The 25,316-nt window shown below is 39.7% G+C and overlaps 1 protein-coding gene across 1 annotated transcript in view; it reads left to right on the top strand.

The window, feature by feature from the left end:
* Positions 1-11,297, top strand: part of IRS2 (insulin receptor substrate 2) — a 32,622-nt gene extending 21,325 nt beyond the window's left edge. The window contains exon 2 of the mRNA XM_026088120.1: positions 8,909-11,297. Coding sequence (XP_025943905.1) covers positions 8,909-8,913 — 5 coding nt within the window. The 3' untranslated portion in view covers positions 8,914-11,297. The remainder of the gene's footprint in view (positions 1-8,908) is intronic.
* Positions 11,298-25,316: the final 14,019 nt, after the last annotated feature.

The following is a 25,316-nucleotide window of genomic DNA, read 5'->3' as shown; positions in this document are numbered from 1 at the left end:
AATGTTGGCCAGTTGTACAGAGCTTTTCTTCCCAATTTTGCAGGATTGTATAGAAATGTTTGGGAGCTATGATCTTCAGTGTTTGTGCTGTGCTCTCAGATTGTAGATAGGAAGCACCTGTATGGGAGAGCTGCAGTTCCTGTTGCTGAGTGTCTCAATACGTAGAATAAATGAAGGACGTTGTGCAATGATATTTGGCACAGTGACTTTTAACTACAGGAGACTAAGACTTCGGCTTTATTGGGGACATTAAGCTAACATGTGGAAGGTTCAGAACAAACAAAAGGAGATTATTCTTCTCACAGCATGAAGTTAAGGTTTGAAGCTCCAGGATACTAAAGGTTTCCGGGAGGGGAGGCTAGACAGAGTGGGTCCTTGATCTATATGTTATTGGAGGCTGGATGAGTATTTGGGAAGTATCTCTGTATTGTCTTGTTCTTATACTCATACTTAGGTTTCTGCTTTTAACCACTGTTGGACACAGGAAACTGGGCTAGAGGAGTCTTTAGTCTGCTTCAGTATGGGTGCTTTTGTGTTATATTGTTTATTTCACTTCATGTTTTTTAGGAGGGTTTTTTGGTCTCTTCTTCCTGGAACATGAAACCTGTGACTTCTTGCCCAGCTTCATCTCTCACTCCTCTGTGATTAACTGATTCACAAAGGTGATAACAGGAAAGATTTCTAGAAAAGCTTTGATACAAAATAGAAAATCATTTATTAAAATCTTTTTCTATTCCACCACCGGATGCTCAGAGTTGTAAGTGAGGATATGACAACAAGAGAAAGCATTAGGAAAAAGATTGCCCAAGAAATTGTTTCTTTTTTGCATCTCTGAGGCTGGGTTGCTTGGTGTTCGTTTATATCATACCTACCTACCATCCATGCCAGATTGTTCCTCTTAGCCTTTCCTGCTTTCTCTTTCTCTTTTCCTTCCTTCACTCCCCGTATTTTTCTTCTGCGCCAGAACAAGGAATCTTCAGCGTTTGTCTGCTTCAGCAAGGACATCATGGCTCAAGGAGGCTTCTTCAAGAAGCATCTCTCTGGACACGTATCCTACAATGAAAACCTAAGAGCTATAGCAGTCAGCCTAACATTTAGTGTGTGACCACCCAGTGAGTTTAGATGCCAGGTTAGAAGCATAAATGAGACGTATAATGCAAGGGGTATTTCAGTTTAAATGGCAAGAAGTCCAAAAGTCGGTTTACAAAACTGGCGGGTAGTTGGTTGTGAAAGCTGAGGAGAGCCTTGTGTTTTAAAACATGCCACTCTGAAAATAAATGTCTTCCTTTAGGATGGAGGGATTCTCCAGTCTCCATACAGACTTTGTAAACCTGAAACCTCTTTTGGTATTAGGTGCCTAAGCCTTTTTGTCAGTGGTGGAGGCAGGGATCAAAGAGCGCCTGGAAGAAGTGTTTTTGTTCCCCTAACCGCAATATGTCAGTGGCTAGACTACTCACCCAGTACTGACCTGCATCCATTACCTTTCTGCCTGAAAAGATCTAAATCCTCTTTCCCCCCCTTCCCACCCCAACATGTTTTGGCCGTATATTCTTTGGCAGAGTGCTCTCATTCTTCCTTACTGAAGCAATTTTATGGAATAATTAGATAACCTATTGTAGTGGAAAGGCAGAGTGAACATGGCTTCCCACAACTTACATGAGTCTTTATCCCTGTTTCCATGAATATTTAAATATTTAATATGAGTAATACTTCAATTTATTCACTGGAAAACATTGCTTCCCCCCCCCCCCAGATGAGAGGGAGAAAAAGCATGCTTTCAGCTCTTTGAGAGCACTCTAACATTGTGTGTTTAGGCATGTGGATGGACATAACCCAATGGCTTAGAAGCAGCTATCAGACATTGGTGTTGGATGCTGCTGTCTAAAATTGCAGTCACCTTCTCACTTGTGGATCTAACCTGAAGTCTGATTCTGCTTTTTCTTTTTTTTCCCTGCCACCTACCTGAAATAGGTCCACCAACATTGATGGCATTTCAGTAGGCAGTGTGTGAGACTATCAAGCTCCACCTACATGAGCTCTTCTTTCTTGTCAGACCTTGTTGCCCCTCTTAATGACTAGCAATATGTAGCAGAAGAGGGACAAATGGTATGTAAGCATGTGTTTAAAAGGATATGTTCTCTGCTCTTAAGATGAATGCTAGGTCATACACCTCACAGACTCCATGATCTTTCATAACTCTTACTCATTTAATCCTAATGTAGGTATATAAAATAGGGCACATGAATTGTTGCTTAGGATTGCCTGTTTCTTTCCATTGCCTGTAAAAAGCTAGTCATCCCAGCTCCTCATGGGGTGACTAGGTCAGAGGTGTAGAAGATGTTGTGGATGTCTGAAGTTAGTTGAGATGAATATCGCCTAACCTACGTGTGCTGCAGGGGCAGACATGCCAATTCGGTTGTTTTGGTTGTTTCTGCGAGGATGGGGTTGGTAAGTTGTACAATGTATTAGTCACAAATCCTTTCCTCCCTCGCCCTTCATCGCTTGCAAGGCGAGTGTGTTGTTTTGCAAAAATTCGGTCTCTCTTAGGAAACTCCCAGCCTCACTTTGTATGCAAAGTGGCGTTACTAAAGTTTGCTTATTGCCATTAGTCTGTTCTTGGGAAGACTCCTACCCTCTCACTGCCAGAAGAATCTGTAAAAATCAAGCCAACAGTCTAACTGAGACCATGTTTCCAATATTCTGGTTTTGCGTCTTCATTGATAAAGAAATAGAATGACGGCTTGTAAGGTGGGAGGCAGTTACGGTTGCACGGTAGTGGCCACCAACCCAGGGTGTGACTTCTTTTTCCATGATGGCCAAATCCTGTACAAGTGAACTGTAGAGTGGCTCTTTGGCTGGCTGCCACAGGCTAATCTTTTCAGTGGCATATTTCCTATATACTTTACACATCTACTTCTTTGTGTTCTATCCCTCTTGTAAACTCCCAGTGGAAGGCCAAAAGGACTAAATTTTTTTTTCTAATGTTTTGTTTGCTCAGAGAAAGCAGCTTGACTTTGTTTAATTTCATTTAACATTTTTGAACAGTAGTATACTCTGGTTGCAAGGGAGAGGGTAATTGAACAAATTTCAAATAGTGCTATGTTGGGTTTTTTTGCTTAATTTATTTTATTCCTAATCACGGGATTAAGTCACATCTATACGAACTTGTTTAATGGTATACAATGGCTGTAGCTCTGAAATTAAGAGGTGTAATAGCAAATGTGTTAAATTAATCCTGGAAAAAATAAGCACGTCTAGTTTCTTAATTTCAAATTTAAAGTGCCTATTTTTGTTATAATTGATATGGGAAATGCATTTCTGGACCAGCACTTTAGCAATAAATTCATTATAATGGCATTTGTAAGTTTAATCCTTTATTTTCCACATAATTACATTTTAATGTTTAGTTATTCATACTACAAAATCTATGAGAACCTTGACAAAATGATATTGAAATGCAAATTATATCAAATTCTGAAATAAACTAAGCGTAGCCCTCATTGTCGTGCGTACGTCTATTGTAGACTCAGTTGCTTATACTATAGTGCAAGATGACAGTGAAAATAATTATGGTATGCGTGTAAATATATGGCATTAAATACAACTGTCCTTGATTTTAGTATCTTTGGATGAAACTTGATACTCGTTATGAATTGTGGGAATTTGTCCATGCCACCAGATGAACATTTTATTCTCCCATGTGTGTGCTGGGGGAAGAAAAATAATGTACTTGCAAGTGCTGACACGCAGCATCTTTTTCAGATGTTCTGGTGGTTTGTTTCCCACTTTAGAAGATAATATCTTTCTCCTTCTTTATATTAATGCAATTCAATGCGTCTTACGATTTTAACTATTTAATCCAAGAGTTAAAAGTACTGTAAAGCTCATCTTAATGTAGGTGACTGTGTCCACAACACCCCCGCTTTGCTTCTTTGAAGAAATTCAGTAATTTTTATTATTGGTCGTGAAGAACCTATATTGACCTGGTACCCACTTCTAAATTCATAAAACAACAACAAGAACTTCCAAATAACATTCTGTACTGTCTCCTAGTGGAATAACAAACCAAAAGAGTATAGTTAGTTGGTGGCAGCATGTCTCAAATTCTGAGTAACCATGACTTGTTTTGAAAAAAAACAAACAACAAAAACATGTCTTCTTAATTTCATGGTTTAACTTGTTTGTCCCATCAAACCTGGAGGCATTTTGTTTTGGATTGATATTATTCATGGACTTTTTAAACTGTTACAGCATACTACTTTATATTTTGCTGTGAAGTGTTGCTAGGGCAAATGTTTTACCTGTGATGATGGCCAAATGCTGCTTAATTTGGTACAAGTAATCTTACTGAATGGAATTCACATTCCCTGGAATTACTTGTGAAGACCCATAGCTAAACACATGAGTTGTTCTGTTATCCTTAGTAGGACTACCTGTGTGCTTAATTCTAAGTATATTATTCAGTAAATTGCTTAGTGATGGTCAGAGCTAAGTCCGGATTCGGCTGCTGTTGTATATGCTGGGGAGCAGGAGGGCTGGGATCTTACTGGGAAGTTGGGTCATGTGTCTTTTCCCTGCATCTCTGTCTCCAATTAGAGACAGTGACTTTGCAATGTGCACGTGTGCGTGTGAATAAAGAAGCTCTTGGCGACTGCAGTTCAGACCATCTCCCACTGCTGTAGGTACCACGTAGGCACCAGGTTATCACCACCAGGACGCGCGTTGCCTTTCCTCCCTCCCCACATGCATCGTGATGCCGCCTGCCTCCCTCCTCCACTTGTTGTCTGATGCTGCCTGTTCTTGGCACAGGGGAAGCGTTGCTAAGGTGCAACAGTATAATCCGTACATATGCTTGTAAACCTATCTCCCGTTGCATAGCCAGGCAGGTACACATGCCTAACTCACGTGAACCAGTGGGCAGTCAGAGCCGTGCAGCTGCGTGGCCGGCCGGCCAGCTGGGGACACTTGCTTTTTCTGGCTGGCCAGCTGCCTCGCCTGGAGCCACACTTTGCCTCCAGGTGCCGGGGGCCAAAGACATTTCCCTGTGGACGGGATTCGGTTGCTTGGGCTATAGCGTCTAATGGCCTGGCCCGAAGCCTACAAACTTAGACGTTCTTAACCTTCAGATTCAGTTATATCAATAGGATTGCTCTTCCGGGAAAAGTTAGTTAGCAGGATCAGAGCCTTAATCGATTTGGCAAGGCGACGTGGGGAGGGGAAACAAAGGGACAAAGCCGTGAAGTGATTTGCCTAAAGTCACAATGCAAGCCAGGAGCAGAGCAGGGTGTTCCAAGTCCAACGCTTTATCCGCTCTAACGATTGCGCTGCCAGTTGAATAAATTTACTGGTTATGAATAGCCAGCAACATGTTTTGTCATGAGCCACATGAATAGCTGTTTCTGTTTGTATGCTTGTAAGCAGGTGAGAATTATTTTTAGGAATTAAGAAGATTCTTATTCATTGCTTACTGACTTTGAAAATTAGTAAGTAGACTGGATCTTCTTTAATTGACTAACTATTGTGTTCTCTTCACAGTATATTTAACAAGTCCTTGAGTATTTAGTAGCTTTCTAGCAATTCTTATGTGTTTATTATCTGACCTATTTCACAAGACGCACTAGTGGGATCAGATGACTTTAAGTTGTTTTGGAAACTCAGCACTAATGATGGATGTTTTCTTAATAATATCCCAAAACATTTAGAGGAAACTTCTGCATTGAAACAGTGTTATATTTTGTGTGTGATCTGTGTGTGCCTTTGGGGGATGATGCTATCAAAAAGCATATTCATGTCCCATATGAATTTTGTTTAGTCCCTGCATAAAAACAATATATCCTTGTTTGGGTTGTTGTCATAGATCAGATATTTAAGTGCAATGTTGACATGAGATAGAGGTTAATGATATTAGATTATTAATAGCCGTTAATATCAAAGATATTAGGGGCTGAAGTAAAAATTAGCAGTGATATTGACATAAATTTTCTTCTTATTTTAACTTTAGCATAAAATTTGCAATTTGTTTCTTAAAAGTAGGCTTCCTGTGAAGCTGACACTGGTATTATCTGTTTTACATGGTAGCAGCAGTTATTTTTCCTTTCTTGATTTAAAGTTTATTCAAGATTGGATTCAAGCCTCACTGAAGTCAGATAAAATTGTTTCACAATTGAAGATTACTTTTGGCCTAGTTTAAGACTATAGGTCAGTGTTGTAGACTCTTTGAGTTCATCATAGGTCTGTCCTAGGCTCTTAGGCTTAAGTCCACAGTCCCTATCATACACCTACAAAACTGTGAGATCTAGGTTTGGAAGTGCTTTGAAGCATGGACTGCTTCACCTTCTCCAGTATATTTCTGGCTGGAAAGTACCTGTTGTGCAGTCAGGGCAACAGCAAAATTACTCAAGTGCTAATAATCCTCGCTAATAACCATCCTTGCCTGACAAGCTTCTTGAAAGTATATGTTTGTGTTCTTTGCATGTACAAAATCTTTCCCTCTGATTTCTCCATCTGAGCACATGAATTTTGTATTTATTATTTATTTTTTAACTTATTTGGCTTTCACCATCGTGTGGTCGCTTTGATGGAGTGGTAACCTAAATTCAGTTGGAGGGTTGGCTTCCATTTGGAATAGAAAAGCAATAATGCAGAATCACGATGTATCCTCAGTCACTCACTTGTTTGCCTACATAAAGCACACACATCCTGCTTCCCTGAACAGAAGTTGGAACAATGTGGCTTGTTAGGCACTTCTCCCCCAAAAGAGGGATCTCTGCTCCCTTTTGAGAGCCGTCCGCATTGCCACTTGTTTTCCCACAAAACCTTGCTGGATGAGGCTCTCTGCCAAGGCAATAATTTTCATTTGATTCCAAACTCCAGATTTGAAGTTTACAAAACACTTTGGAGGTGTAGTTTTGTGTTATGGGATCATCAGCATCCTCACCAGCTGGATTTACAGCTTACCACCAGCAAAAAAGAGAAATCTCGCTGACCCTCCATCCTTTCCAAGTCCTCCTCTTCCTATCTTGGCTTTCCTACTACTCCCTCAGTTCCTTCTTCCTCCTGTATGCATCTTCCCCTTCTGTCCTACTGCCAGTTTGGGGACTCCCTTGGTTGCATCATAAGCCAAACAAGTTCTTAATTTGAAAAATAAAACAACAAAAGCAATTTTTCTGAAGTTTGAATGGGTAGAATTGACTTACTGTCTGATCTGAAAAGTGGCACCAAGTAAATGGCAAGGAACAGGAAAGAGGGAGGAAGGTGAGTGGGGGCAATGAGATATTTTCCTTTTGGTCTTGGCAAACTGTTAATTCATCTCAAGCTGTATCATGAAACCAAATCCTAAGTAACATCTCAATAAACTGATCATATAGCAGCTCCGATTGACTTTGACAGGACATATTCATTAAGTAAACCTTAGCTCTGAAAGATTCGATAGCAATTTAGTAATTTTCACATTCATGCCAAGATATGTCAGCCTTTGATTTTGTATAGTTTTGAAGAAAATCCTTTGTATTGGTTTGTCAGAAGCTTATATGGATTAAAACTTGCCGATATAAATACCGTACTTCCTTTGACATCTAGGTTTCATATATAATTTCATGTTTGGCCTTTATGGTCCCAAAATAATTAAAAATATACATGAATACTGACTTGTGCATTCTTAACCTTATATCTATACCATGACAAAGCACTAGCCAAAATTAATGGGTTATGTCCTTTACAGACCGTTCAGAATAAAAATGCTACTTCCTAAAGTGTTCCAAATAACTTCAATTTTTAGGAAAACTTTTGTAATCCATTTTCAAACTAGAGTTTTCACCTAACTTGTAAGCTTGGGGTCAAAAAGAAACATCAAAAAATTGCTATGAACTATTAAATGAATGAGACACCGTTAATAGCGCTTGACATGAATGTAATGCTGCAGCCCGAGATTGTATCAGGATATGCCACTTTGTTGGCATCTTTCAAAATGAGGTGTCAGTGTTTTTTTTCATTTAAAATTTACAGCCCCCTGAGTGTTTTGATCACTATTGTTTATGCATTTCTGCTTTTTAAATATTATAGCAAACTGGAAAAATCTATATGATGAGCAAAGTGCTAAGGAAATCTGATTTTTAATGACCATGTTAACAAACCATCTTAATGTTGTGAGTTAATCAATATGACCATGTCGCATTATGGCAGTGGCACACATTTTCCATTAATTCTTTGCAGTGAAAAAATACAAAGCAGGTCAGCTGAGTTCTTTAAAATAGAATAGGTTGCTTTATAATCAACTGTATAATTTACCTTGACTCTTTAAAGCAGCTTTATAGACCATAATCTGGAGCGGATTCCTTCTGTTTGCTCACATACCTGCTTTTTTACTTTATGGAATAATAGTTATTTAGTAAATCAGATAGCTAAATTAGAAGGTTACACCCGTATACACCCTGCTTGCATTTTTTTTAGAGGAATCTTTTCCTCAATACAAAACAATTTGAAGAAACTCTTGTTTGTAATGTCTGGAGATGGACAGTGTTTGATAACACATAGGCAAAAAAACAGTTGAGTTGGTACCTGCTTTCTGCGATGTCTTATTCTGTGCTATTGATACAAACCAATGAGGGACACAACTTGAACTTGGGGTGGGGGGGTTAGGTTTCTTAACTAATTCTATCTCCCCTGTCTTGCTAGTTTGAAGGACAGCAGCCAGAAAGCTCTTTAGAAATGAAGTACTATTTGATTGGGAAGAACTCCCTTTATTCCCTTTGTAAAGCTTATGATGTATGCAAATATAAAAGCAGTTATTCCATAGCTTTTTCATGAAAACCTGTCTGAATAAACTCTTTATGGTATTTTTGTATTGTTTAAGTCATCAGTAAGATTTTTGTTGCAGCTTTTATTGACTTTCTTTCATTTTTCTTTTCAGAGTGAAGGAGTTAGTTTTATCACCATGACCTCAAACAACAGAGTACAACATTCAAAGAAGCTGCTCAGCATTTTTTTTTTTTTTTTTTAAACTGAAGCTGCTTAAGGTTTACTTTTTGTTGTTGTTATCGTTGGTCCGGACAGTTAACTTTCAAAGTGTTGTGGACTAAACTGTACAACAAATCTGCAAGGAAGGGAAAGCAACCTGCCTAACTCATTACCTGTCATTGGCATCTACAGTACCATTTTGCTGCTGTTTTGACAGAAGTTCAAGATGTTCTTTAGCTAGTTGGAACTTTTCTGCCGGCCTCTTTAACTACTGGCCAATGCCTTCATTTCCTTTTTCTGCAAAGACAAACTGTATTTATTCTTCGGCATGTTAGGAGATTCTGTAACACCTGCTAAAGCAGCAAAATCTGGTATTTACTGGCATAATTTCAAGCCTATCACAGTACTACCTCAGTTCAAAGTAAAGCCGGATTTGCAGTGTCGGTGTGCAACAGGACCTCCTGTATCTCTGTGCTGAGTATCTCTCAAGAACAGTCATCAGCCTTACTGAACTTCTAACGCGTACAGCTGCTGGGTGGTTCTGAATCCCTGGCTGCAGTGTTTACTTATCAGACAAAGCCTAACGTGGGCACTAAAAAGTCTAAAATAAGATAAAACTCCGTGCATCAGACTTGGACGAAGGATTCAGAATAGTTAAAATGTGTAACTTAAGCAACATAAGTTAAAAACATCAAACTGTATTGGGGGTATCTCTCTTTACCTTTGACACACTTGTTTTATCCTCTCTATGTAGGTGTTTATGTAGGTACTTCAGATTGCAAAAGCCTTTTCTCCTATTTACAAGCTCACTTTTGTCAGCTAACCCTGTTCTTAGCTGCATTTCTTGTAACCAAAAATCCACACAGGCACGCTAGGAATGCAGGGATGATAATGGGTATTGGACAGATTGAAGCGCTAATGTTAACACAGTATTATCTTGCCATCTAGAAAGTCCTGATACTTGCCTTCTACCAGAAAAGCGTCATTGCAGCTACAGGCATTATTACAGGGGAAAGAAGAAACATTGCAGTCACTTATCCAGAGTTCTTTTCAAGATTACCCATATATCACGTTTCCTGTATTCTGAAAATACAGCTGATATGGCGGCTATTGTCACAAATGTCATATAAAACTGTTGCACCAGACTAGCAGAATGTCATGTCTCCTAGTTTCTCCTTTGGTAAATTTGTTGAAGAGTTCATATACATTTTAAGGGTACCTCCGCAGTGCCTGCTTTGATAGTCATGTAAGTATTGCTAGGTTATCTGGGTTATGTGAGATTTTTTTTGAAAATTGTTGTGCTAGGTGGAACCTGTATGTCACTCTTAACAATGCATTATCTTTTGGGATTTTTTTTTCTTTGAGGAAGACGAGAGTTTATGTCTTACAAATATAATGAATGGCAACGCAGTCTTCCTGCTTACATGCTGAATTTTTAGAACTGAGGATTGTATTACAAGACAAAGATGAATGTAAACTAATTCCTTCCCTACCCCATGGCACACTTTATTTTTCAGTGTAATTTTCTGGGGTTTTAAATCACAGCAATGCATAGGCCGTACAATTTTAGATCTAAAAATCAATAAATATCTAATTTATCTATTTGGGCTTTGGGATTTTTTTTTTTTTATAGCACTATAAAAGGTTCTAAAACATTCTAAAATGCTGCTTGTTCAGTTCTGGAACTAGAAAAACAAATACAGTTGATGACGTTTTTTGTCTGCCCCTCCCTACCCCCCGTTGCCACACACACACAGTAGCACTGAATGTGGTACCTGCTGAAGATGATGTTTTAACTTCTGTTTTGAAGTAGCCCTCTGTACCAATTATGGAATCATGCCACTAAAACAAATAGCTATTATGCATACAGCAACTTCAAAACAAAAACTTGACAATGTAGTCAATTCTTCTCTATCCTGTATATTTCACAAAGGCATATGCAATACTTACATTCTTAATTTAGTTTACAGAATGGAACCAAAATGTATAAATGTTATGTTTGCTAAAACTTCACAATGTATATTGGGTCTTTGTACATTTTGCCTGACTTACCTTAAATTTAAAATATTTTTTGCTATATAACCAGTTATTAAGCAGTGTTTTCTTTATGGGTCCTTTTGTTTCTGGATATCAAGATGTTAAATATATTTCTTGCTATTGTGATATGACAAGAGACTTAACTTATCTTGCTGTGTCTTCCAATGTACGCGCTGTATATAAGGATAAATGTGATGCTGCTGGAGACCAGAATAAATGGAACTAGAGTAGTGTATTGTATTTAGTCTGTATTGATCATGGATGCTCTCCTTAATAGCCATATGCAATAAAATACATTATTTATGAAGGGAGTAAAGTATTTGTGCGCCTGTTTTCTCTAGGGGTGGTTGACCTTTTTGTTTGTTGATATAAAATCAGTTTATTCTTGTCCCTTTAAAGTGAAACACACTTTCTCTGAATAAATCTTACTGTTCTGCAGATCCTTACCTTTTTTCCTTATAACACTCCTGAAAACCAGGCAATCACTTTAAATCTTTTTTTAAGAATTAAAAAATCAGTATTATAAAGGCACAGTTTATACATTTAAAGAAATAACTAAGAACAGAATTTGGTCTTGGTTTTTAATTCCAGCTCAAAAAACTTTCATCCCAATGGAGAGTAAAAAACTATGGGGATCCTTTCAGGAGTTTGTTTAGAAGAGTGGAACTTGACTTGCCTTTCATACTGTATAGTCATTTACACTGGTACAAAGTGAATGGGAACCTAATGCCCTACCTAGAACTAGTCTTTATCTGCTGGCTTTTGTGCAGAGCCTTTGGGGCACAGTGAGGGACACCAAGGGAACGCTATAGTCTAATCTGCTTTTGGTCAGTAGGAACGTTCGTTGTACCCATGTAAATGACCCTTTACAATGTTGCTTGTACCTGTGTAAATGAACCTTATAAGGGTCATTTAGTCATGAGAGGAAAATGTGGTTATCTCATATACTGAAGCAGACCCCTCAGGAAGTAACCAGAGCCAGAGATCTGTTGCATTACTGTATATATATTGTTCCCGAGAGACAGGTGCTGTCCTTAACAGCTCACAAATTGTATAGACATGTTTCTAAGGGCCTTGAACATGACTATAAAAATCACATCAGCTGCTGTAACACAAAGCACCTAATCTATGAACTTTCCACAGCAAACCCTTACTGAGGAACATCAGTTCCTGGTATGCCTTGTTTTTCTTCATTTTCCTAAGTAAACATGTTGGCCATGGAGCATGCTCTGAAAGTCAGTGAATCAGACTACTTCATGTGTGGGGCGGGCAGTAGGTTCAAAAAAAGTGTGATGTCCCTTTTATAGCACAGTCCTGCTGAGATCTCCTTCACTTAAGCAGAGGAGTATCTGAACAATGCACCTTTGTGCAGCATACATGAGGCCTGCTGGCACAAGAGGAGACCTGATCTCTTAATGTAGCACATTCAGTTATTTGGAATGAAATTCAATCTTGGGGCATGTTTTTTATATTCTCTTGGAAACATCTACCACTAAGGGGGCTGGTACCTTCATAGTTACCTTACGTTTGGGGGAGGGTTGAAGGATCATATTTGTCTTAAAAGCACAAAAACTTGAATCATTCTGGCAAACTCAGGTTCTTTCTCTGAATGTGGCTTGAATGGAAAGAGCAGGCTTGTCTGTTGCTGCAGTAGGATCATCCTGTGGCCGCTGGAATGTCAATATAAGCCACAGAATGAAAACATGAATCACAAATAATGAATTTGCTGCCCAAGAGAGAACATCCAGTTCCTTCTTTTCGTCTGTCATCACCATCTCAGCTGTAGGTTTAGCTGAGGGAGACAAAATGGGACCCTGCGGATCTCACAGTGCCTACATCCTTAAAAGAGGTAGAGCACCTCAATTGCTTTAGTCTTTGAGATGGCTCTGGAGAAATACTTAGAACAATCTAGAAGTATCTTGTCCTGTCTGTTGTCAACAGGTGTGTGAGTGATATGTTATGTTACCATAGAACAGGACTCTGTTTGGTAAGACATACAGAAATCCTGTGTCAGATTCGCTGATGTTTGACTTCTGATGATCATAGCATAGAGGAAACCTTTGGGTACTCAGCCCATCCACAGCACAGTTTTGAGTGACCGAGGCTGCTTCCAAACTGAGCAACATCTGCACTGACTTGAGGGTGGTGGTCCTAAGTCCTCATATAGTGACTGTCTTGCTCAAGGACCTCAAAGCAGTCCGTGGCTTCCAGGCTCACTGGGAACCTAGGTTTACTTTCTGTGGTAAAGAGCACAGAGAAGGGTTTGTAGGTATCCTGGTGTCACTCCAGTAAGGAACGAGGCTACCTTGAGCATATACCTGTGCCCTGGAACTTAGAAGCATTCCCAAATTCTCCAGTTCAGAGTGGCCCTGGAGACCACTGTAAAAGGCCACATCTTGCAATAGTCTTTAAATAATCAGTATAGGAAAAGCAAGGTGTTTTCTTAGCACTTGTTCCTACTGTTTAACTTACTTTCTGTCCTGAAAGATGATGGGAGGAGGAGAAAGGATTCAAATCTCAGATATATTCATTCTGTGCACATTTGGGGGTATTCTGAGTAAGGAAATGTGGATCACTTGGCTCAGTCTCTGCCCCTGGAAGAGCCATTGCTGAATAGCATGAAGGGAACAGATTTGGCCAGAGATGCCAGTCTTCATGCTCTGTGGGAGGCAAGTCACCTACCAAATATTTTGTGCATCTCCACTGCTTCAGTCTTTCCCAGATATCTTTTCTACTGTGAGAAACTTCAGTCAGCTTTTGCAAAGACGTCAAGATACAGTGCAAGACTCGCCTTCAGACCTGTTTTTTCCTAGGTGATGAGAGTCTCTGAAAGGATCTGCAAGCAGAGGCTGTATTTAATAATGAGTAATTTGCTTTTTAGGAGCCCTAAATATTAAACTTACAGTTGATAATAGGCGTTTCTTATTCAAGGGTATAATTTGTGACATTTTAGTGGGAATCTGACTTCTGAAAACAGGACTTCTTTGAAGTATCTCAGCAGTTCACCAAAATAATAGGGACATAAGATGTCACCATCCACTTTTGAAAGTATAGATCCCTGTTTTTTATTATTATGATGTGTTCAACCTATGTATCAGACTGAACACGTTTTATACTGTTTAGATGAGGGATGGGAAAACTATGACCCGTGGGATGGATGTGACCCATAATATTGTTTCATATGAGCCATGGCTTCATAATTTTTTTCCTGTTATTATTAGGCAACACAGTGTAACATGTTAAATGTGTGTCTGCCAGAAGTTTTTGAAAAGTCTATTTGATCCTTAGTATTCCTTCACATCATAAAAATGAATCAATAAATAATACACTGAGTTTAGAAGCTATGTTTAGAAGATGAGGAGTTCTACTGACAATATACTAGCTCTTACCTGCAGAAGAGGATATAAACATCAGGCTATGTTTATGTATTTTAAATGTAGGAGGCAGAGGATGGAATTAGACACACCTTGAAACAGCCATTAGTATGAATATCAGGGAGTCTAGATAAACAAATAGGATTCCCTTATTTGGAATCATGCTTGCTGGAGATGGATTGGTGAATTGAAACTCCCACATTTGGTGGGAATTAAACATTAAAATAATATCCTGTCTCAACCTCTGGAATTTCTGCTACTGCTCCTAAAAATAACTCCTTCACATTAAATAAGGATCCTGTCTGAAAATGTGGGTGTATCCAACAGTGCAGTTATTACTTCCCTATTCATTTGTTAACCTGGATAAGCTTTATTACAGGTGAACATCTAGGCTGACTGTTCTACTTTAGACAACTCTGACAATGGGAATTTTGCCTAAGCAAGAGGGTCCAGACTGAGATCTTGCAAAATGACTTAGATTTTCCTAAAGCAAGTGTCCTTATGTGTATCCTTAATTCAAAATATCAGATCAAATGGTGAAACTTGTGTATGAAGAAACATCTCAAACCAGAGAGGATGGGACCAGACTCTTTTCAGTGGTGCCGAGCGACAGGACGCGAGGCAACGGGCACAAACTGAAACACAGACACTTCCATCTGAACATGAGGAAATACTTTTTCACTGTGAGGGTGACAGAGCACTGGAACAGGTTGCCCAGAGAGGTGGTGGAGTCTCCTTCTCTGGAGATATTCAAAACGCGCCTGGATGCAATCCTGTGCAATGTGCTCTAGGTGACCCTGCTTGAGCAGGGGGGTTGGACTAGATGATCTCCAGAGGTCCCTTCCAACCTCAGCGATTCTGTGATTCTGTGAATATTTGTGTGTGAAAAGTCTGACATTAAAACAGCAGAGTTTGTATTAATTAATGTCCTAATGCCCCTAATTCCTTGAACAAGCAAACAAACAAATTCCCCTCATCCAGGCATAATGGCTTTTTAGACGAGGTTGTATACTAAATGACTGTGGAAAAGTTGCACAGATGTTCCATGTAAGGTCTCCAAGGTATAATCTAAAGTTGTGGTGCTACAACACACTGCAATCCTGTTTGACAGAACAGCTACTCCTGGAAAAAAAAAAAAATTATAATTTCTGTAACCTCAGCCTTTAACTGGTAATTGATCTGATTTAGAAGCAGATACTGAAGAGAACTGAACTGGTAGATTGGTTAATCTCAATTAAAACTCAGGTCGTTTGCTCAAGAGTGCTCTTACCCAGTTAAAGACAAAACTAATCATTGAACATCATGATTTTACCCCCCCCCCCAAAAAAAAAAAAAAAACAAAACAAAACCATGGTTGACTTCTCTCAGAGTCACAGACGGTGTCATTTCCTATCAGGAGGCAGCACGCATGCTTTCAGGAAGACAAAGCCTTCCCGCATGTTACAGGATAGTAGGAGGGCTCAGGCACCTAGGGGACATCCCTACCGGGGCTCCCCCAGCTTCCTTGTGCCTCCATGCTAAGGCTGGTTGATGTGACAGAGCAGCCTGTTCTGATCAAACCCTTCGGACAAGTGTTGTCATCCTGAAAAAAGACCAGAAGGTGCGGGATGGTGTATTATGCCATTTCTTCAGCTGTATGATAAAAATACCTGCCATAGTTCATATAAATGTGTATATGCCATAAACAAGCTGTGGAGATAAAGGAGGAATAAGGGATACGGCAGCTACACCACCATATCTATCATTTTACTTAATCTTTCCCAGTGATAACCGTGAGGTATTTACTCCTTTCCTATGGAGCAGTACTTACTTCAAATTATCCTGCATTACCCATGGGATAAGAGTATAAACACAGGTTAGCTCTCATGGTGTAGAGCCAGGGAAGTAGTTCACACTGAGCTCATCCATAGTAAGATCACCCTGATCACCTACAAGTACCCACCAATTGCCCTTTTAATGCTGCCATTTTGCAGTATAAATATCACAAGCTGTTGCACAAAGATAAACCCTGGGGCCACAGTCTTGGTGGCCACAGATTAGGAATGTGCCACCATTGCATTCATGATAATTTACCACAACTGAAGGTCTGACTCAGGTATTTGGGAGGTTGTTTGGGTATGTCGATATATATATTTTTTAATCCTTATGTCCTGTGAAGGCCTTTTATGTTGTGGTATAAGTTTGCCAAAGATGTCTTTGAGCAGTACCTCAAGAAATGTAATTATAGTCAGTTATTTATCATGTCTATCAAACTATTGTATATAAAGAAAGATCTTGATTTTTTTAAGTGGGATACGCTCAGAACATTTTTTTTTTTGCTAGAATGCCAGACCTCACAATGACTGCCCATTTCCTCAAGGCTAAACTGCTTTTAAATGACTTTTTTTTTGTTCCTGTTCAATGTGTCAATGCAAGCAGAGAGGAGTTTCCATGGCCAATCTGTGCTTTTAGCCAATGAATCAATAAAGTAATCCAATATTAATTTCAGCTGCAGATAAATGAATGTTCCTCCAAGGATTTCAGAAGACTAATGGTTAAAATTTCAACTTATTTAGCTAAGAAACAAATATTGAAGTAATTCGACTTTGAGTAGTCATTTCTTGGTAACAGACTGACAAAAGTGGAATAATATTTTTCCTTTCTGCCTTTGATGCAGCATGATTAATATCCCAGTGCTGGAGTCTATATTATTATTATTATTTATGAATAATGAACCTAATATTTCACAGGAAACACTTGGACAATACAAACATTTCATTACTTTATTGACTTTGTCTGTATTTCTCAGAAGTCAACAGACCCCAGGATTTTTCTTTTCTAAAGGAATAAAGAAAATGAGATTTATAAATGAGCAGCCCAAATAAAAAAATAAATAGAATAGCTGTACTGTGAAGAAGTTCAAGATACCATAATTTTCAGTTTGTAAACCTGCTCTTTTCTCTTTTAACAAACACATTTGTTGTGTGATGTACCAGGAGAACTACATTGCCCGTTTATGTCTGTGATCTTCATTGTTCATTTATAGAATTGCAGATTAGGGGAGACATCCAGGGATCATGGTTAGAAGAACCTCTTTATGTTTGGACTTGCCTTTAGACCCTCCAGCCTGTCCTGCTAGAAATTATAAGTTCCAGCAATTCTGTCATTTGTAGACTGTGATTTTCCTCAGTTTGGCATATAAAGTAGCTATGTACCTTCTCAATGTTGGGGGATGTATCATCACTTTGTGGATAAAGTTCTCCCATGCTGTTCAGCTAAGCTCCCCAGTTCTTCTCTGCTGCAGAGGAAGCGCTCTGTTTTTATCAATGGATACTGTACTAAGTGCCTAATTATGCTTGATACTACACAAGAAATCTCTGGGTTTGTGTGTGGTCAGATATAGCTTGACAGCTGTCAGTGTACAGAGTGCCATGTACTGGCAGGGGTTATTTATTTGTTTATTTGGTTTGCCATTAGTGGGTCACTATTGTACTTGTCCTCTAACACAGAAAATCTGCAAGGAGAAAAGAGATTGTTACATGAATGAACACAGAAATTTAAAAGAGATCTCTAATTTTTGACAGCTACTGAAGATTTCGTCTCACTGCCTCATAACTTAAACTGCACCTCTATTAGTGCATTCATTTAAATCGTCCCATTAATCGGTGTGACTGAGACTTAGTGAGGGAGAGCACTCTGCAAAGCTCTTTTTGAACTGCTGTTTTAATGCATTAATTTGCAAGGTGGCTCCAGCATGTGACTGATCTGAGGAAAAGAAAAGGGAGACTTTTCATATTTCCTTTTGTATCCTAGTTTTTTCAGGAGACTTCCAAGAGAAGAAATAAAAACCTCCAGCTAAGCACAGAGCGGAGTGCATCATTATTCAAGCAACCCTTTAGCTTTTGCTTTGGCGGATGCAGAAGCCCGGCATAAACAACCGCAGTGCTTCCCGGCCACCGGGACCCAGCGAGCTAATGGCATGGATGCATCAGCTGCTTGTTTCGGCTCAAGCTGCTTGCTCTCAAATGAGCGGTGGTAGTGGGGCATGTCACAAAGCATCACACTCAGCCCAGGCTGATGCTTTCTGCCATTGTGCTCGCCCCATTGAAAGGGCAAGAGAGGAATCCGGGAGGTATTTGAGTGCATTCCTCAAAGCAGGCTGCTGAAGGAAACCAGCCACTTACAGCTCCTCACCGGCGGAGAGCAAAGGCAAGGCTGCCCGGAGGGCTTCCCCTGCTGTGTGCAGCTCCCAGGCAGGTCACTTGCTGCTAATGTGTGTGGCACAGCAATCATTCAGATTGTGTCTGCCTCATTTACAGCACTAAAGAGGCTTTATCAGCTGCTTTGCTGTGCTTTCTGGGATCCCCTGCTTGATTTCAATGTATTCCTCCTTGGCGAGAAGCCAATATTTTGTTTACCTCTTAAAAGAAGATTCATTAATATGTTTTTCCTGTTCTGGTTTATTTGTGTGTCATTTACCCTGTGTAGGCAATTTTGCTTTCCTGGTACATTTTTGTCTGGAAGTGGGGGAGGTTTGTTTTTATCATTGATATATTGGTGAGTTAAGTAATTGTTTGCAGAATGAACCACATACTGTTTGTGGTTTAAGGATTTTTTTTTTTTAAGTTTCTAAGCCAAGTTTTGCTTATTGTTATTTTTATGCAACTCCACTGAAGTCAATAGAATTGCTTAGTTATAACTGAGAATGGTATTAAGTCCACTGTAACTGTTCCTTCATACTTTCTCTCAAACCTTGTTTAAATGGGTATATTTATGCAATACATCCATCACTGCTAGCACTGGTGATCCTACAAGAGGACTAGATCCACTGTGAACATTAGCAAAGCTGAGGCGAGGTATTTCTAAACTGCTAAGATAAGACAACTGGAGAAATTTAAAAGAAACAATGCTGGAGATCTCAATCTGCGTTAATACTTACACTGCTGCCATAACTGGTGGTACTGTTTTAGCAAAGACATAAGATTCAGATTTCTGTCTCTGTAGATAAGGCCTGACAGGCTGATCAGACAAAGTGGTGAGAAAGTAATAGTTTCACAACTTTTATTGCACTATCTTTCCTACAGAGATTGTAACTTTTTTTGTATCTTTAAATGATGAAATGACAATGAAGATAGCAGGACAACCCTTTTGGTTATATGCACCAAGAGATTTTTCAAGTTCTTAGGGACTGGTTGTTGCATTCTGAGAGGAGTTGTGAAATGAGAAGATGTAAAGACTGGCTTTGCTTACAGTGGATATAGAGTTGTTTTTAGGGTGGGGGAGTAATGGCTGGGGCAATGCACCACACAGTAAAGGGCAACCTGTAGCTATCTGGGCTTGGAGAGTCAGGCAGACAGGAATCTGTGAGGCCAGATGCCCAACATATTGCAAGGGCTTACAATGGCTGTCATGTGGTTATTTAAGAATAGGAGTTCATACAAAGCAAGAAGTGTAGCACATGCTATTCCCTTCTTCATATCCCAGAGCTTAATTAAGATTTTCCTACAAGCTGTCATTTTAAGAAGAAATTATTTAAATCATTTAATCAAATACATTCAAGATTAGATTGAGAGAAGGAACTAGTGAATGAATTTTGCAAGACAGATCCTTTAAGTTCAGAGCCACTCTGTCGGTAAATGGCTGTGATCAGTTTCCTCTTCCTATAAAGACATAGCATTGGGACTTCAAAGATTTATACTGAAAACATCTCATTTCACGGCAGAAAAAGCTTGATTGATTGGCTCTGTCAAAGAAAGGAAGTGCTTGTCTAATTAACACCCATATTTGCTTTCTTTTCAGGTAAACCCTTATGCACTGCAACATAACGATCTTTTATTATATAATCTGGTTCATCTTCTGCTAGGTCAATGGGTCAGGGTTGATAACGTAACAATATTTTCCACCTGCCCTGTGACCAAACTGAGGAAAATTTTAAAACAAGGTACCAAATTCTCTGTTCACAAAACAGACACGTTCCAAATAACTGTAACATCTTGTTGTCTATTTGACTATCTATGTTTCAAGTTTAAAAACTGTCTCCTTGATAACTAGACTTCCTAGTCTAGTCTACCCACATAATACATGCAGAGGCCACTACGTATTGTCCAAAGCTTATTGATCTGTTTAGCAAAAATATTTAATGTTTTTGATTTTTGTATGAATTTTAAAGGGCTTCTGAGAGACAAAAGATAAAATTTCTCTCCTGCTTCCCTTGCCCCATATAAAAAGAGAATCTTCTCATGTGATCCTGAAAGGTATCGTAATGGGAGACAGTGCAGTCTTTTAGCTAGAGGAAACACATTCTTCCACCTGACTCTCCTCTCCATTACAATTTTGTCCTAAATTCCTCAGAAGTATTGTCAGCTGTAACACCATTTTACAGTACTTTTTCTGTCTACGAATGCTGCTATTACGAAAGACATTCAAATTTGGCTGTTCACAGCATATCTCTGCACTGTCGTCACATAACTTTGTGATGGGCAGCTATTTGGATATTCCTGACTGGCAATTTGACTCCCTGCACCCAGACAATGTACATTCATTGAGCCTTGGTTGCCTGCCACCAGGCCCATCTGTTGGGTTGATTCTTTGCCTATTTAAAAGTCAGTCAGACAGGGGTGTAAGTGCCAAGAAAATGTGAATTGAGAAGGGGAGTCTGCATAACACTGCTGGCAGAGTATCTTCAGCAAGAACCTCCTTTTCTGTGGCAACCACTGCTGCCAGATGCCTCCCTACAGTAGATTACAACTGCTGACATTTGCGTACCGAGAAAAGAATACATGAAGCAAAGGAAAGGAGGGAAGAGTTTAGGGGGTAACCTTGGCAACTTGCAAAGCAAGCTCTGCTGCTGCAGGTACTCAGCTTGCGGCACAGCTAAGAGATGTGTGGAGCTTGTAGGGTATTAAAAAGTTGCTTGGTAGGGAGGAAGGCACATTGTCTGCACTAGGGTGGACCAGAGAGAACCCAAGACAGACACATTACACTTGAAAAATGAGCTGTTGACCAAACCAACATAACTCCAAGAGGCCAATAATGGGATTTCTCCTGCTCTTCCACATAGAAGATCAATACAAGATTGTTCACCCTGCCTGGGGGATGTTCCTGAATGCAAACTATAGATTCAAAGATAAGATCCCGTAAGATAGATCATCTCTCTCTTAGCCACAATTGGGTTATACAGTGAAGAGGATTAACTCATCTGTGTGTAACCATTATAATCCAAATCAGGAGAGTGTCAGACACATGAATGCTTGCAATCCCATCCATAAATGTGTGTTTCACTTTAAATCTGACTGACTGGGATTATTTTATCTGTGAGGCCAACTTGTGTATCTGTCTTTGTTCTTTGCTTGCACGACTCTAATGCTGGTGAATAGTCATCAACTCTGCTGCCCTTTACATCAGAGGAACAGGTAGCCTGTTTCTATATACTTGAATAAAAGGAAAGAAATACTCTTGGAGTTGGCTGGTGGGAATTTGTCAGATCAGAGGCTATGGATCAGCAGTACACTGCAACCTAACTAATATCTCATGGATAATTTACTTTTCTGTTCAATCTGAAAACTTTAGTACATGTATGGGGACAGCCTGAACTCAGAATGATTTAAATAATTCTGAAGAAAAGAGACATCCCAAATCAGGACAATAGGTCTGTGTGATCTGTTTTTTGTTTTGTTGTTGTTGTTGTTAAAATGCAGCATGGCACCAGGAACCTGTAACTAGTGCAGAGATGAAACACACAGCACAATGCCATGTGACTTGCCAGTTTGATCTGGAAGTAAAATAACCATGGAAATCATTAGAGGGGACTAAAGTGTAGATAGCCTTATGGCCCTCACAAGCAAGCAAGAACAAAGCAAGAAAACAAATACAGGTGAAAGAAGAGAGGTGGGCGGGGTGGGATTTGGGAGATTCTAGGCTAAGGTGAACTTACCTGGGACAAAGCCTGAGCTCCAAAAAGAGCAGGAGTAAGTGTGCTATGAGTGAAAGGGAGACAGATAATAGGGCCAGCTTTGACAAGACTAGATATACAGGCCAGAAATGATGGTGAAGAAAAAAAAAAGATATAAAGAAGTCATTTGTTTAGAGAATAGGCTGGGAAGAGAGGTCAGAACAGTAAAAGAGAAGTAAATGAGATAAGGAGAGGAAAGGCGTTGTTTTTGGCTAATAGAAAGCAGCAAAAGGGAAAAGAGGAGAATTGAAAAGGACTGGAGAAAAGGGAAGGATGAAAACATGCTTTAAGAAAAAAATGTTTTGAAAGGAAAGGCGAATATAAAGTGAGAGGCCAAGAGTGTAATACATCTGCAGGAAACAGACTTGGATTGTTGAGGAGATGAAGGGAACCATTCCCCTGCCATTGCCCTGTCTGGGTCATGTGCTGCAGTAGTTGACAGCAACCTGCAGTTGTTTCCAGTATGGGAAACCCAATGGAAAGGAATTTTCCTGGGCTAGAGGAGAAAGAAAGGTGGGAAAAAACTGAAGGAAAAATAAAATAAAGGCACAAAAATGCAGAAAATTGAAGTTGGCAGTTTTACTTGTGATATAATCAGGAGGAGAGAAAGAAATGATAGTCTCTAACTCATGCTAATTCTGTTAAAAGGCAGATAGGTGATTATTATTATTATTATTATTATTATTTTGTGTCTATCTTTCTGTGAACCTGGGAAGGGAATTTGTGATAGGCATTGAAGGCAAGGAATTGAGAACTGTCCAGTCTTCTTTTTCAGGGCTTGTGGCAGTGAAGAGACAAGCTTTCAGGTACTAGATAGGAATATCTTTATGATCACCCAACTCCTCTTCCATTTTCTGTTATTTTCTCCTTTTGATGTATTTTGGCTAATGTCTAATCCCAAGCAGAGAACCCCAACTTCCATTAGTCTGGGATAAATAATACTGAAGCAATGCTCCACAAGCTGTGTCTGATGCTGTACTCTGATTTCTCTAATGGTTCCAAGTAATGCTGAGGAGTCTGGTGCTCAACATATTGTCTTTGAGCCAAGAGTTAGGGACCACTGCCTGAGGGGACAAGAAGCAGATGTAGTATGCCTACTCGTCAGTTAGTAGCCAGCCTTATATTGTACAGTATCTGCTCTACTTGCTCACTACAAAGGAAATAAAAAGAAGTTAGAAGACAGTAAAAATTCCAAACAATACCAACAATCTGTCCCTCTGCCCTATTTCCAGAAGGATTTGCATTAGTGTTGGCCAGTGTTAGACGGCATGCTGCAGCTCTAAATATACATGGTATCAAATAATACCAAAATTATTAAGGGCTGACGCTTGTGTAGCCTTTGCAACACCAGTCTTCTGCTCTGCAGTGTGCTAACCACATGGCCTGGCTTCAGGGGATCTCTCTCCTCCCTTATCCCCTTCAGTCTACATCTTCAGATCTGTAAGGTGCAACCTGCACAGTCTTCCACCTTGGAAGCATTATGGGGATTGACTGGAAGTGGGTGCCGCCCTGCTCTCTTCCCTCCTTGTCCCCCAACCTGGTCACAGTTCTGCTCTCTGGCAGGGTCTCGTCGGGCGCTAGGATGAGTCTAGGTGGGAACAAGGGCTGTAGGGACAGAGAGACTGGTGTGGGTGAGGTGTGCCATTTTTCCAGAAGAAGGAGGAAAGGGGAAAGCCAGGTTGGAAGAGGGGAGCTGAGTAAGCCATGAGCTGTGAGAGAGCCAGAAAGAGGTATGGAGAGAAAAGAGGAGGCAACAGGAAGCAGCAGGTGAGCAAGCACTGGAGGAGCAGGTCTCACTGTCTTACTGTCCTGCAGTCTCTACTCTGGGACGAAGTCCCCCAGCAAAGTCACATTGTCTGGAAAACAGAGGAGAAGAATAAAACCTCTGCTCTCATCCAAAGCCATCTGTAACATGATATTTGGTGGTATCAGTATCATGGAAGATTCAAATGACAATGTACAAACCCATGTATGTGCCCAGGTAGCTGGTTGTCTGCAGACCAGTCCATTCTGGGCAAGGTAAGAAGTACAAGAGAACTATGAATGTTGCAGTGGAGGCATTTATTATTTATGTTGACTAGTGCCAGAGAATATGAAAGTTCTAAGAACTGCAAAAAATTGTCTAATACTCTTTTGGTGTTAATGCGCTGCAGTCCAGTGAACAAACTTGCAATCAATGAAAGCAGCCTTTTAAAATAGCATAGCCTAATTACTCGCTCCTCTTGCTTGTACTCTAGAGGGATTCTTTCCAGCAGCTTAACTGCTGCTTTTTGGTCCCAGAAAAATATTGTGGGTTGTTTTTCCCCTTATTAGAGACAATCCAAAACTTAGATGAGAAAAACAAATATTCTTTATTTAGCTTGTTTGTTAAAATCAGATTATTTTGGAATGTATTTTTCACCAGGTTGTTTTCAATAGTAGTTCTGCTGTATCTATTGGTAGTCACAGAATATGGGAAAATAGATTATGGGAAAACTAAATTATTAGTTTTGACATAGGTCCATTTCCCATTCCGACTCACAAATTCTATGCCAACACCTGGGAACTTTTAAGTTCCAGATTTGGATAGTCAGAATTGACATAGTTAAATCCATGTCTACACCTGTATAATATGTATGCTGTATACTCTCTTCATGCTCTGTAATTTTCTTTGTGTAAGTTTTATGCAGTCACTTTAATAAATATCCTGTATAAGTAATATCCTCCTATTTACAGCAAGGCACTGTGGAGGATGTACTTCCAAAAGATGCCACTGAATTTGAATACTGCAGCAAGAAAGAATGACTCTGAGGCCACAGCATCATTTACAGCCACATTAAGCAAGCAGAAGTACTGCCACCAAAATAAGAAGTCCTGCTTTCTCCTTGCCCCTACGCATATTTCCCACTTGACCCTATGCTATGCCATCCTCTGTGCCACCACAAGGTTTCATGCAGCTGTACAGTGCACTGGGTAGGGGAACCAATCCAGGAGAAAGCTATGCCAGGAAAAGGGTTTGGCTAGCACTGAGGTGAGTCAGC

This window comes from Apteryx rowi, unplaced genomic scaffold, assembly GCF_003343035.1.
Source record: "Apteryx rowi isolate R43461 unplaced genomic scaffold, aptRow1 scaffold_752, whole genome shotgun sequence".
Lineage (NCBI taxonomy): Eukaryota > Metazoa > Chordata > Aves > Apterygiformes > Apterygidae > Apteryx > Apteryx rowi.
This window is presented reverse-complemented; position numbering and strand designations above follow the sequence as displayed.